The 14,234-nt window shown below is 58.2% G+C and overlaps 1 protein-coding gene across 1 annotated transcript in view; it reads left to right on the top strand.

Moving 5' to 3' along the window:
• Nucleotides 1-13,601, top strand: part of ITGB3 (integrin subunit beta 3) — a 113,439-nt gene extending 99,838 nt beyond the window's left edge. Inside the window, exons 3-15 of the mRNA XM_088519895.1 lie at nucleotides 2,495-2,687; nucleotides 4,573-4,825; nucleotides 5,608-5,770; nucleotides 6,365-6,526; nucleotides 6,899-6,994; nucleotides 7,228-7,317; nucleotides 7,570-7,704; nucleotides 7,860-8,289; nucleotides 10,731-10,953; nucleotides 11,215-11,315; nucleotides 11,492-11,611; nucleotides 12,811-12,977; nucleotides 13,440-13,601. Coding sequence (XP_088376021.1) covers nucleotides 2,651-2,687; nucleotides 4,573-4,825; nucleotides 5,608-5,770; nucleotides 6,365-6,526; nucleotides 6,899-6,994; nucleotides 7,228-7,317; nucleotides 7,570-7,704; nucleotides 7,860-8,289; nucleotides 10,731-10,953; nucleotides 11,215-11,315; nucleotides 11,492-11,611; nucleotides 12,811-12,977; nucleotides 13,440-13,508 — 2,046 coding nt within the window. The 5' untranslated portion in view covers nucleotides 2,495-2,650 and the 3' untranslated portion in view covers nucleotides 13,509-13,601. The remainder of the gene's footprint in view (nucleotides 1-2,494; nucleotides 2,688-4,572; nucleotides 4,826-5,607; nucleotides 5,771-6,364; nucleotides 6,527-6,898; nucleotides 6,995-7,227; nucleotides 7,318-7,569; nucleotides 7,705-7,859; nucleotides 8,290-10,730; nucleotides 10,954-11,214; nucleotides 11,316-11,491; nucleotides 11,612-12,810; nucleotides 12,978-13,439) is intronic.
• Nucleotides 13,602-14,234: the final 633 nt, after the last annotated feature.

The following is a 14,234-nucleotide window of genomic DNA, read 5'->3' as shown; positions in this document are numbered from 1 at the left end:
CCGCCCCGGCCCCCGCGAGCCGGGCTGTGCTGCTCCGCCGCTCCCACATCTGGACCACATTGTCTTAATTTAGCAAAATGAGGGTTTTTTTTTCTGCGGGTTTGTTTAATTTCCCGGGGGTAGGGGAGGTCTCTGATCCTGCCCCCTGCTTTTTTTAAAGGGACCGTGCTCTTATTTGTATCCCTCCGTTTTCCACTGTACTTCTGCTTCATCCTGCCTTTTTTGCTGCCGAGTGAGGGTTAGTGATCATTCCTGCTCCAGCATGGGCTTGGACAGGGGCAAGAAGGAGGATTTGGCTGTTGTTCCTCCTCCTCGCTGGCATCATTGAGTGCTGATGTGAAGGGTTATTCTGTTTGCTTTCTTTTCGGAAGCCTTGATTGCACTTGCCAGCAACTGGATGCGCCCATCCACTCGCTTTTCCTTTTGGAAAAAGTCAGTGAAGCCTTAGAGTTGAGCAGTGGCCCTGAAATCACTGCGGGGTGATGAGATGTTAGGGGGGAAAAAAAACCAAATCTCTCAACACCCTGCCAAAACATCATCTGCCGCGCTCGCCTTGGAGAACAGCAGCTCACCAAGGGTTGATTTAGCGAAGCAGCTGGAGGTTTTAGCTTCATTTTTGGAGGCCTCTGTGTCTTTAGGTCCTCCTGTGGTGTCCCCTGCAAGGTGGCAATGGGAACACCCCCGGGACAGGGGGTCTTGCATTTTCCTGCTGCCGCAGGTACCCGGGGGCTCTTGGGTGCAGCTGCCTCTGCACATCCATCCTCACTTGCAGGATCCTTCCCTGCTCATTCCCTATTGTAGCCAGACTTGGTGAAGAGGCTCCTATGAGCGCTGAGCTGATGGTGGTTGAGGGTTGCTGGGAAAGGGGAAGGATGTGGCCCTGTGGTTAACGGGCTGCCTCCTCGGGTATCACGTCGGAGCGGTGCTGCTGGGCCTTGGACATGCTCAATGGCCTCGGGAAGCCTTGGAGCTCCTCTCTGTGCTCACCAGCTCTTCTTCCAGATACCCTCCCAGCAGGGATGGGGACAGGGATGTATGCGATGGGATGACGGGGTCTGTTGTGAATCCAGCCTATTTTCCAGCTTGGTTATAGCAGGCCAGCATACCCCTAGAAATACATCTGTCTTGAGGGTTTTGCACAGTTCCTCGGTCCCGACCACAGAGGAGTCCCACGATGCCAGCTGGAGGGGGCAGCTGCATGCAAGGGAGCAAGTCTAGGCAGAGAACTCGTCCTGGTTGCCACCAACAACCTCTCCAAGCAAATAGGGTGGAAGCCAGAGGCTGTGGAGGAGGAGCGTGCCCCTGATGATGTATTTTCTGGCTATCAGCTGAATTGAGGGAGGAGAAAAGGCAGATAAGGCCCCTGTTTCCAGAAGGGCTGTAGGCCAGAAAGGGCCTCCCGAAGCTGTTTGCACTTTTCTACTTGTTGGCTTAAAACACACGTAGTAATTTCTTGCCTCAGGCAGCCTGAGCTCACATCCCAAATAGCAGCCCGTGTCCCAGGCTGAGGATTTCCCCTGGGAGCCGTAAGGTTGCAGAGCTGGAGTTGCAGGCTTCTCCCTGCCCCAGGAATAGGAAGCTGGAGCACTTGGTTGTGCTGGAGGACCAGGCTCGTGCCTTTGACCGGAGGAAAGGCTGCGTTTGGGTTTGTGGGGTGCCCTCCAGGAGACTTTGCATGCAGTAAGATTTGGGCCTTCTTCTTCAAGAAGGGACCCAGAGGCTTGAGAAACACTTTGGTGGGAGCAGAAGAGCATCTGCTGCCCAGCTGGGATGTGGTGCCACACATCCCTACCACGTTGGGCCGGGAGGGAAATGCTCCCATATTTATCTTGGAGAAAGGCCACTGGCAGGACCAGGCACAGGGTGGGACAAGCCCCGTCTGTTCAAGCTGTGATAAGGGGGAAGGAGCTGGGAGGCTTTCTAGGAAACAAGGGACGGGGCTGGAGGTTCACAGTGACTTCAGCTTGGGATTTTCCTGCCGTGATGGACGTGTGACAGCTTCTCCTGCAGCTTGCTGGCCGCCTCGCTCTTTCACTCCTTTTTTGGTCCTCCTTTTCCCTGTCCAGCTCCATCCGGCAGGAAGCTGGAGAGCTGGAGATAAGCTTGACTGCTTCACAGACAGGAACCAAACTTCATTTCATGCAACAGGCTCAGCCCTGCTAGGACTGTTCCTTACAGCAAGGTTTTTAAGACTGCATATTGAGAAATAGGCAGGGCAAACTTAGCTTTTCATTCCCTGAGGATTAGAAACCCCCCAAACGTCTCAAGCTTTGCCCTGGTGGCATTCACTTCCTGTCTCACAATCCTCTGGCACCATGAAGGACCTGGTGGCCCTGCCTGTTAACTGTGCTGGAAACCCATCCTGAGGCTACTGCTACTAGGAGCCAGAATGGTTTTCCCTGTAGAAAACTGGTCTGCCTCTTCTCCTCCACCCCATCACCAAGTTGGTTGGTGCCTGGTCCCCTTGGTTGCTGACTCCGTCCCTCTGCTGCAGGTCTTGGCCCAAGGATCTCCTCGCTGTGACCTGCTCAGCAACCTGCTCCAGAACGGGTGCGGGCGCAACCACATCGAGTTCCCGACCAGCAGTGTAAAGATCCTGGAGGACCGGCCTCTCAGTGACAAGGGCTCGGGGACCTCCACCACCACCCAGATGAGCCCCCAGAAAATAGAGCTGCACCTGCGGCCGGGTAAGGGTCCCAATGCTGGTGGGGTCGAGACAATCCCTTTGAAAAGGTTTGGGCTCTTTGAGTGTTTTAGTGAAAGTCAGCTCGTGTCTAGCAAGCCGCAAACTGGCCTGGTAGGTTTGAACTGCCGCCAGGTCCCCTTTTTCACCCAGACAGGATGAAGCCAATTAACTGTTATGGTTGTTTGCAATCTTGCACCACCTCCCCTCGCTTCCTTGAACGCTCAGGAGTTTAAAGTGACACTGGGCACAAGGCGAGACTGAGAGTGCCAGGTGCCCAAGGTCACAAAACCGGTTTGTGGAAAGCAGAGTGAAACGGTGCTATAGCCATGGACATGGACCATGCCCTGCCCTGGTGTGCTGCTCATCACGCATTCTCCTTAAAGGTGATCTGCCCTGGTGGTGATGTAAAATGAGCCAGAAGATTGGAAAAACTTGAATTGCTCAACCTGGCACAGCTGTATGTAAACCCAGGAGCGTTTCCCCCTGCTTTGGAGGGAGGAAAGCCAGAGAGGGATAGATGGAATCAGCAATCTCTCATGAGTCCCCTTCTGCCCCCATCACTGTGATATCTAAGCACCTCCTAGGGATGTAACTAGCCTCTGTCACACATGATTCGGTCTCTTCCTCCTCTTTGAGACTTCAAAGCTCTTCTCTCACAAGAGTTTTTGCTCATAGTTTCCAGACATGGCTGGTAGCTCCTTTGGATGCAGTCCCTGGGATGATTCAGTAGCCAGTGGGGTCCTTGGGTGCCTTCCAGTCTCAGCAGAAACAGGTTTCAGCTCTGTGCTCACTAAAACCCTGGGGCCAGAGTTCAGTGGTTGATAGCACATAGTTCTGTTCCTATCCCTGGGTCTGGCCATGGAATGTCCTGAATAATGGCAGTCTGACATGTCCCCTCCTCTGCAAAGTGTGAGGATATATGTAGTAACTTCTTGAGCAGGACTTCTAAGTAGTCCTTGCTGCCTTAGGTCAAAAAGATCTTTAGCAAGAGGCAGGCACATGCATTGCTCTGGAGATGAACTGAGGCATGCAGGACCCTTTCTGTGGAAGCAGTAGATGAAAGCCCTGACTTGATACCATCTCTGCCCTACCAAGAAGGCTTGGTGTGCATTATGTTCATGGACTTGTGAATCAAAATACTGAAGAATATAGCTGCAACAGGTCGTAGTCCCTAATCCATGGCCTCAGTGAGTCCATGGGGTTTTAGCTCAGCAAGGAAAATGGACACTTCATGAAGAAAAAGTCCAGATTCCCAAGATACTTGGTGGTGCTCTGGCCATGCAGCTGGCCTTAGGACAGCTGGATAGGGGATGGAGCTCTTTGGTGTCTCCTTGATCTTGGAGACACTTTCACCATCCTGAAAATCAAGATCTCAGATGGGCAAATTAAAAATTAAAAAGAGGGGTGGGAGGAGAATGGAAATAATTAGGGGTCAGTTAAAGTTTTTTTTTTTTCTCCAAACTTGGTGCTCTGAGAAGACTGCAGCTGGGCTCTAGCTTACACTTCAAAGTAGCTGCTTCAAAGGACAGCAAGAAAGAGCCTTTGTCTTGTTTAAAATGCAGAAATAAAAGGTCAACCCTAAGTGTGACTTCTACCCTTTGAAAAAAAGGCTGAGAACAAACTGGCCTGCTCTCCCCAGAAGTGTGCTGGTCCTGTCTAAGGAGCTTTTTGTTTCAATGGAGGAAAAATAATGCTTTACCAAAAACCTTTTCAGTGGGGCCTGGGAGGAACCAAGAGGAGTGAGGTCAAGGGCTGAGACGAAAGGCCCTGAGAGGTGTCCTAAAGTTTCAGGAGCCCAGAGAAGCAGCAGGAGAGCTCGCTGTGATGAGCCCTCTTTGCTCCTCTCAGTGGAGAATCTCTCACTCCACTGCCATGTTGCATTACAGATGACTCCCAGATCTTCCGTGTCCAAGTACGCCAAGTGGAAGACTATCCCGTGGACATCTACTACCTGATGGACCTGTCAAACTCCATGAAGGACGACCTGAGGAACATCCAAAACCTGGGCACCAAGCTGGCCAGTGAGATGCGCAAGCTAACCAGCAATCTACGCATCGGTTTCGGGGCCTTTGTGGACAAGCCCATTTCTCCCTACATGTATATATCTCCTCCACAAGCCATCACAAATCCTTGCTATGAGTAAGTCCCAACCTGCTGTATTGGCTATCAACATCTAGAGAGGCCTGTAAAAGCCAGAGGTTGATAGGATGCCCCTGGGCTGTGACTACATTTTTATTTTGGCTTTATGTTACATTGGGAGATACTAGACATGTAGTTGTAGTGATGTAGAGATGCAGAGATGTAGTGGAGCACTGCTGGCCACATCTGCTGAGGACTTGGCCCTTTGCATCCAAAAGAGCATACGGTAGGATTCCTGGGTTCTGCTCCTGGCTCTGATGCAAACAAGTCCTCACCATTCGTCAGGAAAGATGCTGAGGCTCAAATACAGTAAAGGGCTTCTAAATATCCCATAACATCCCATTCCCATCCACTGTACTGGCCATGGGAATTGGAATTCCCAGAAAGACAAGGCTGAGAGACACAACTCCCATAATCAGGTTCTCCAGAGCTTGTCTGCCAGAGCCTCAAGTCATCGCATTGAAGCAGGGGCTGCTGATAAGAACCCAGTGTCACTGCCGGGGGAATGGGTCCATAGCGGGGCAAGGGCAGAACTCAAGGTGGGTTGAGGTGACCCAATTCCCCTTCCTCATTAGGTTATTTAAGATCTGGACCAGAGCAAGAGTTGACAGCAGAGTCAATGTCCTGTTTCTCAGGCCTGCTGAGAACAAGAATAGGGAGCTGCTATGCTGCTTGAACTAGGAGGAGGGATCCTAGGGAAAACCATAGGATGGGAGCCTGGGTGGGAGCTGGAAATGCCCAGCGAGCCTCGAGCCCAGGGCCCTGACTGCTCTGCTCCCCAGGATTGGTGAGACCTGCCTGCCCATGTTTGGCTACAAACACGTCCTGGCGCTCACGGATGAGGTGACCCGCTTCAACGAGGAGGTGCAGAAGCAGAGCGTCTCGCGGAATCGTGATGCGCCCGAGGGCGGCTTCGATGCCATCATCCAAGCCACTGTCTGCGATGTAAGAACATCTGGCCAGGGCAGGGAGAGGGTAATTGGGCTGGCTTGATGGATCAGCCACCCATCTCTGCCAGGACAGCATCTCTCTGGACCGTAAACCTTGTGAAGCTGCAGCAGGGCTGAAAATCAGGCTAGGGTGACCAGTGAACAAGGACTTTCCCAGACTGAGAGCCAAGGCAAGGGAAAAACCAGGCCCTGATGTGGTCCGAGGAGCAGAGAGGGACTGTCAGAGGTTGATGGGATGGTCTTTTATGAGCTCTGGAGTAACCAGTCCTGAAGGGAAGTCTTCTCCTGTGCCCCTGACTCATGCTGGAGGCAGATTTTAATTTACTAAAGAGTTACTCAAGATAGTTAATGACCGAAGGACCCAAGCTCCTGTCTTTGGCCTTCAGAAGCAACTCAGGCTCACTTGCCAACCCAAATACACACCACAGCACTTTACTGGGGGAGTAATTGCCTTTGATTCCCTCTGCAGTCACAGGTTGGAGGGCTTGCATGGCCAGCGGGTGACCTGAGGTGGCAGCAAGGGGAGCAGCTGGGGTGGTGGTGGGTCATGCTGACACAGCACTGGGAGCTGCCTGTGTCCTCCCTGCAGGAGAAAATTGGCTGGAGAAATGATGCTTCCCACCTGCTGGTCTTCACCACGGATGCCAAGACCCACATTGCGCTGGACGGGCGCCTGGCAGGCATCGTGCAGCCCAATGACGCCCAGTGCCACATTGACGAGGACAACTTCTACTCGGCTTCCACCACACAGGTAAGTCAGGGTCTACATGCGGGCTGCAGGTGGAAACCTCTCCATGCCATAGGTGTATGTATGAAACATCTGAATAAAACGGGTGTTTCGTCCATTTTAAAACAATTAGAGGAGATTTTGCAGGAGCATGGCACCAGCTAAGCATGCGTGTGTGACTTCCAATGTTGTGACTCTTGCAAGTGTTGAACATTCTCTGCATTGCCCTGCGGAGCAGCACCTGGCTCTTAGCAGGGAGACGCTGCACCTCCTGATGTGATCAGACCAGCTTTAGGGAGACCAGAGTCCTGCTCAAGATCATGGACCTGTCTTGCAGTGGAGACCAGAGAGGTTAAGGATATGCAATCCCAAGTTATTCCTCCCTGCTCTCCCTAGGACTACCCCTCGCTGGGCCTGATGACTGAGAAACTCTCACAGAAGAACATCAACTTGATCTTTGCCGTGACGGATACTGTGGTTGGCCTCTACCAGGTAACAGCTGCTGCGCAAACAAGGCCTCTTGGCAAGGTGGCTGCTGGAGTCCCAAGGAGCAGCCTCTCCAGCAGCCTGGGCATTGCCTGCAGCTCCATATCCTCGCAGCCACGCGAGGAGCCGGCCCGTGGCCTGTGAGGGGCCCAGCTTGGTCTGGGAAGCTCTTTCATGCCCAGGCCAGCTGTGCCGTGTTGACTCATCGCAAGCAGCCCGTGCCTCTGTTTTCTCACCAGAACTACAGTGAGCTCATCCCGGGCACAACAGTGGGGACCTTGTCTAGAGACTCCAGTAACGTCCTGCAACTCATCGTGGACTCCTATGGGGTGAGTGCGTGGGGCCACCCCATCTCTCTGGGGACTGCAGTCCTGAAGAGAGGTGAGCGGGGCCACCTCCTCCTTGCAGCAGAGCAGCTGCTTGCAGGACACACAGAGCCTTGCCTTGGGCTTCCCCACCCCTGTCCCTTCTTGTCCCCAAAGGCTTTTCCTCCCATGTCCTACCTGTCACCATCCTGTGGGACCGAGCCCTGCCCGCCCTGTACTATTGGCTCCATCACTTTCTCTTCCATCCCTTGACAGAAAATCCGCTCCAAGGTGGAGCTGGAGGTGCGGGACCTCCCTGAAGAGTTGTCCCTGTCTTTCAATGCCACCTGCCTCAACGACGAGGTCATCCCCGGGCTCAAGTCGTGCATGGGGCTCAAGATTGGGGACACGGTGAGACCCCCGTTTGCATTCTCGGTCTTCCTCCCCCTCTCCCTCTTCCTCAGTCTTCCTTGGTGTTGCTCTGAGCTGCGGCACTTGGAGCGGGGAGCGCAGTCCCCGGGTCATGGCCTGTCCGTCCCTGTGTTGACACCCGGGCGCTCTTCCAGGTGAGCTTCAGCATCGAGGCCAAGGTGCGGGGCTGCCCGCAGGAGCCGCAGAAGTCCTTCACCATCAAGCCCGTGGGCTTCAAGGACAGCCTCACGGTGACGGTGACGTTCCAGTGCGGCTGCTCGTGCGAGGCCAGGGCCGAGGCGGGCAGCCCCGCGTGCAGCCAGGGCAACGGCACGCTGGAGTGCGGCGTGTGCCGCTGCAACGCGGGGCGCCTGGGCTCGCGCTGCGAGTGCTCCGAGGAGGAGTACAGCCCCGCGCAGCAGGACCGCTGCAGCCCCCGCGAGGGCCAGCCCGCGTGCAGCCAGCGCGGCGAGTGCGTGTGCGGGCAGTGCGTGTGCCACAGCAGCGACTTCGGCAAGGTCACGGGCAAGTACTGCGAGTGCGACGACTTCTCCTGCGTCCGCTTCAAGGGACAGATGTGCTCAGGTGAGCGGCGCGCGCCGGCGAGGGGAGCCGCTCTGGGAGCGCGTGGGAGCCTGCGGCATCTGCTGCTGCCCAAGGCCACCAAGGACGGGGATCCCACGTGGTTTGGAGAGTGCTCCTCATGTCACAGGGAGAAATACCACAGGGATGCCTCTGCATTGCCCTTCCTGTCCCCTGGTTGCGGGATGGCTGGGGTGATTGGGACAGCTACTGCTTTTCCCTTTCCCTGTGTGATATAGGTGTTTCTCAGCCTGCGCCGGGGGGACACTGGGGTCCCCTAGGCCAAGCCTGAGACAGGTCCTTTTGGGCTTGAGTCCCCCCAACACCAACAGAGGACCTGGATGGAGAGCAGGGCTACCCCCGTCACGGGCTCCATGCAGCCCTGGAACCGCCAAGCGCCTGCAGGAAGGGGCAGAAACGGCCCCGTTCCTGGCACCTTGTTCCAGTTTTGCTCTGCCTGTGCCCAAAATTGACAGCAGGGTGACAGGCTCCTGGGGTTGGAGAGGGGCCTTGCTCCCTGCTTAGGCTCCACGCCAAGCGCTTCCACAGCCCAGATGAAGCTGAGATAATGCTCTGCAAAAGGAAACCCAGGGGCGGCTGAGAGGAGGGTGGGGAGGGAGACCTCGGATTTACAGGAGATTACGTGCAAATTTTTCCCTCCACCCAGTTCTTAAAGTACTCCTTGTTGGAAAAAGCAATGGGGAAGCAATAGGGCCTGATCGACCCCTCCAGTGACTGAATATTCATCTCCTCGATTTGCTATCGGCTCCCAGCGCCAGCCCTGGCTCTCACCAGCCCTTCGCTCCCGCAGTGGGGCTGCTCTGCCCTGGGTGCCCTCGCAGGACACCCGGTTTGGCGAGTCCTCCTGTGCCAGGACCCCTTCCCCATGCCCTGCGTGGTCCCGGGTGACCGCAGGAGGTGAGAGCAGCCCGGAGCGGGGACGGCAGCGCCGGAGCTCGCAGCGCGTCACCGTCCCGGGCCAGCGCTCCCCGGGGCTGAGCTCAGAGCCTGCGGTGCCAAGCGGGACGCCCTCCCCTTCCCGCCCCGCGCTGATTCAGCTCCTCAGAGCAGCACTACGACCTGGAATTTTTTTATTTTTCCCCCCTTGCAGCTGGGTTAGTTTTTGTCAGTTCTGTTTCCCCATGAACTTGGCAGTACCGGGGGATCTACAGGATGGGGTGGCCAGAGCCAAGTGGCTGGGTCCGAGCAGCCTGTTCTGGCAGCTTATTTAGCCCTAAGGAACAGGGCAGAGAGGGGACTGTCAGTCCCCAGCCTCCCTCCAGGAGCCCAGGAGAGGCCCAGACCCAAAAGGCCCCTCCTGCAAGGCCAAAAACCTTCAGGACATTCATGTGCCTGGCACTGACTGGGTGCATTAGCCATGGGTCACCCCTTATCTTAACAGCGGGCTGATAAGGGAGGAGAAAACACTGTCATTTTTCACCCCTATGGGTCAGTGCCCAACCTCTGCCCCAGGGTGTCCAGGCGGCTGTCCTGGGTCTGGGTCCCACAGCACTGGCCCCTTGTGCAGCAGCTCCGCAGGGCCCCAAGAGGGGTGATTGGGTCGCTGCCACCACGGGCTGCTAATTAACCAGCTCGTTATTGCTGGCGCTGGGAAGCCAAGCGTTTCCCAGGGCCGACTCCTGCAAAGCCAAGCTTGGCTCGCGTCGCTCTCCGCCTGCGCCCGCTCAGCACTGCCTGACCCCGTGTCATCCACCGCGTCACCTCCTCCGCCGCCTGTGTGTTTCCGTGCCCTGTCACCCGGCTCGGTGCTGTTTTTCCTGTGACTCAACCCTAGTTCCTCATTAACCAGGTTACACATTTATTTCTCAGCCTGGTGCCGCAGAGCAGGGGGGATGAGCGCGGCCGATGCCCCTGTGTGCTCAGGGCTCGGCGTGTGCTGGCTCGCAGCAACTTGGCAGCGTTTCCACCAGCTGGTCTTGCCTTTGCTGGATGCTTTCGAGTCAAAAATCAAACCGCAATCCAAACAGCTCCAGGCTTTGGCAGGGGTTTTCTGTGTCTGCCTGTCTGCGCTTTTTGCGATCAAACAAGCAGGAGCGGGCAGAGCTGGTCAGGCTATTCCCGGCAGGCAGCTTTCCAGGAGTAGTTCAGGGCTGAGATGTGAGTCTTAGGCAGGATGCCCCAACTTAATCTGAAACCGAAAACAAAAGCTCCAATTTGATCAGCTCCGAGATGGGTCTGATCAGGGATCTGTAGCTTTTGCCCCCAGAGCCAAGGCAGCTCAGCCTGAAACTTGATTGTGTTTCTTATTTGGATGGCAGAAGGGCATCACAGGTGGGAGAAGGTAACGGAGTGGGGGACGTGGCAGGCAAAGGGATGGGAGCGGGATCGGCGAGGAGCAGGCAGAGCCCCGCACAGCCGTTCGGTCCCGGCTCGGCCCGAGCTTTGGAGGGTGCTCGAGGGCTGATGTGCCCGGTGCTCCCCAGGCCACGGGCAGTGCAGCTGCGGGGACTGTCTGTGCGACCCGGACTGGACCGGCGACTACTGCAACTGCACCACGCGCACCGACACCTGCATGTCCAGCAACGGGCTGGTGTGCAGCGGCCACGGCTCCTGCGTCTGCGGCAAGTGCGACTGCACCCAGCCCGGCTCCTACGGGGACACCTGCGAGAAGTGTCCCACGTGCCCCGACGCCTGCACCATCAAAAAGTGAGCAACGCTCCGAGCGGGGAGCGCTGCTGGCGGCGTCTTTGCTCGCTGGTTGTGTCACCGCAGCTGCTTGGTTGGGCTGGGAGCTTCCGCGGGAGGCCAAGTGATGGCAATGGGGTGTCTTGGCTGTAGAAATGGGGCTCTGTGATTGTGGGTGGCTTCCCTGTCGCTGCCAGCATCTCTGGTGCTCTGGGAGCACGGGGTGGTCCAGGGAGTCCGGTGAGAGCTCAGAGAGCTTCCCTTTGGCTTCCTGTTCCTCAGGGATTGTGTGGAGTGCAAGAAGTTCGAGCGGGGTGACTTTGTGGAGCAGCAGTCCTGCAGCCGCATGTGCCGCGACGAGATCGAGACGGTGCAGGAGCTCGGTGAGAGAGGGGACGAGGGACCTGGCAGGGCTGGAGCGCCGCAGGCAGGACCGGACACACGTGACCTTGCCCCAAATCGTGGGAAACGGGGGGCTGCAAACGTTGTGCCAGGGCTGGTCCTTGTCCCTGCGCGCGCTTCACCCATGCCCGGCGCTGACGACCTCCCGCGTCTGCAGGCGACAGGGGCAAGGACGCCGTGAACTGCACGTACAAGGACGAGAACGACTGCGTGGTGAGGTTCCAGTACTACGAGGACTCCAGCGGCAAGTCCATCCTGTCCGTCGTGGAGGAGCCAGGTACACCCGGCTCGGGGTTCGGGGATGGCAGCGAGCCGCTCCGGGCAGCCCCAAGGTCCTGCTGCCTCCGGGCAGCTCCGGCGCTCCGGGTCCGGCCCATACGGAGCAGGAAGAGCCGCCCCTGGCAGCAGCCCAGCAGGGAGGTGCCGGAGCCGTGTGGGTGTTCCCCGCTTCCCCGTCTTCCGTAAACTATCCCAGTGCCACTTGGGAGAGCCGGAGGGACGGCCACCTGCTTCCTCTGGGCATGCGTCCACCTGGGACATCCCAGGAGCCGCCTGATGCCGACGCTCCGCGGCAGCCGGCGCCGCACGCCTGGGCTCTCCGGACCCACATCCGTGGGTGCTGCCCAGCTCCCCCTGTGTCCCTTTGCTCCCAGGGCTTTCCAAAGCAGAGTGCTGCTCCCCGTCCCGGCAGGGCACAGAGCTGGGGGGCTGCACAGGGGTTGCAGGAGCCACGCTGCTCCTTGCTCCACACCATCCAGGGCTGCAGTTCCCTGCGCTCCCTCCTTCCACAGCCGGATGCTCCTGAGATGTCCTCAGAGGCTCTCATTCGCAATGCAGAAGGAATGCCGAATGCCTCCTTCCCGGCGGCCGGGCCGGGCCGAGCCGGAGGGAGGGGATGCGGCTGCCTCCCACGCGGAGCCCGGGGGCCTCCCGCAGGCTCCAGCGCTGCTTCCCAGCCCGGCTGGCTGCCCGTCCTTCGAAAGCCGGGTCGGCAAAGCGGCGGCCGGCTCCGATTACAGCCGCCTGCTGAGTCCGCCTGTGCCCGTCCTCGTCACTGCTGGCGCTGATCTTCATCCCAGAGAAGAACTTGGTGTCCTGGCGAAACCTCTGGCCTCACCGGCCTGCGGCTGAGCACGGACACAGGCTCATCCCATGGGATCAGGAGCCCTCGGCCACCAACAAGCGCCAGTCCCAAGGGAGAAGGGGACTGCTCTGGGATGGGCACTTGGGCACAGAGCCCATCCTGATGTCCCCACCTGGGCCCTGTAGACAGAAGCTCGAGCACCTCAGCACCTTGTTCCCTTTCTGCTGGGTAGGGGGTGAAGGCTTCTGTCCTTCAACAGGGGAGGACAAATTCATCCTGAGGCCACAGGAGCTCCGTGCCCATGGTCAGGCAGGGACTGAGGGCAGCCCTGGGCGGCTCTGGATTCTCCCGGGTTCTCTGAGCCCATCTAACCCTCTCCTCCTTCCCAACAGAGTGCCCAAAGGGACCAGATATCCTGGTGGTCCTGCTCTCGGTGACGGGCGCCATCCTGCTCATCGGCCTCGCTGCCCTGCTCATCTGGAAGCTCCTCATCACCATCCACGACCGGCGGGAGTTCGCCAGGTTCGAGGAGGAGAAGGCCAGGGCAAAGTGGGACACGGTAAGAGCCCGTGGGGTCCTGTGTGCCAGGCAGGAGCCCCCCAGTGCCAGGGGTTTAATCCCATGTCTGAGCAGGTCCAGACCCCAGCGTTCCTGATTGCAGAACCTTGTCCCTGTCTCTGGTCCCCTGGAGATGCTTGTTAGGGTCCCCTTCTCTGTACCTGCTGCCACCCTTGGGCACACGCACGGGGAGGATGTCCCAGATGCTCCCTCGCCCCCAGGGCCTCCCGGGCACTGGGCCTTGGCGTGATGCTCTTTACTCACTGCCTGTGCCAGAGTTTCCACCCCGTGAGCGCGGCGGAAGGTCCCTCCTGCCACGGGATGCCTGGAAGGGCTGAGGCACCCAGCACACGAGGCCACGGCAGCACAGGGACACGTCCCCTCCACGCCGAGGCGGCACATCCCCGTGCCACCTCAGAGGGCTGAAGCCAAGAGCCATCACTCTTGTCTCTTTTGCCTCCAGGGCCACAATCCTCTATACAAAGAGGCCACGTCCACCTTCACGAACATCACCTACCGTGGGAACATGTGAGGATGCCCACGGCCACCCCGTCCCTTCCCAGCGCTGGCCATGGACTCAGCGAGGAGCAGGGCAGCCTCCAGAGTCGGGCTGACGGGACAGCTTGGTGCTCTGTGCGTGTGCAAGTGGCTGCCTGTAACTTAACAACCCCTCGACCGGCTCCGCGACCCTGCTGCCGTCACCCGCCGTCCTGCAGGGACGTTCTCTCCATGGCCAACCTCATCTATACCTCGACGGGTCGCCCCGGGGGCAGCGGGCGACCCCTCCACGCACTGGACACAGAGGCTGGGGGCTCCGGGTGGCTGGCAAGGCTGTGACCTGCGGGGTGCCCATGGGGCCAGGTGGATTTCGGGAGCTACCCGCATGGCCCGCGCTGGAGATGCTCTCCCTGCCCGTGGACGTCCCGCGTGGACCTGCTGGATCCCTCGTGCACTGGACAGGCCTTGGTCTTGGTGGCTGCAGGAGCTCTGGGCCACGGTGGCCACGCTTGCCACCCTCTGCACCGTGCTTTACAGGCTGAGCTTGCTCACTGGGTAACCTGGTAGCCCTGGACGTCTTGCAGGCACCCCTTTCAGGCACCGCTCTGATCCAGGACAAGGCCGTGACCTTCCTCCCTTCCTGCCCACGCGCTCCGTTTGCCCCAGCAGCCACCTCCATGTAGCATCAGCTGTGCTGGTCCCAGCTGCAGCCAGGGCCGGGCCCTCCCGCGCTGTGTCCCCACGCCATGGAACACGGGGC

The sequence above is a fragment of the Tinamus guttatus genome, unplaced genomic scaffold (genome assembly GCF_059628265.1).
Source record: "Tinamus guttatus ecotype Peru unplaced genomic scaffold, ASM5962826v1 Tinamus_guttatus_pri_ptg000075l, whole genome shotgun sequence".
Lineage (NCBI taxonomy): Eukaryota > Metazoa > Chordata > Aves > Tinamiformes > Tinamidae > Tinamus > Tinamus guttatus.
This window is presented reverse-complemented; position numbering and strand designations above follow the sequence as displayed.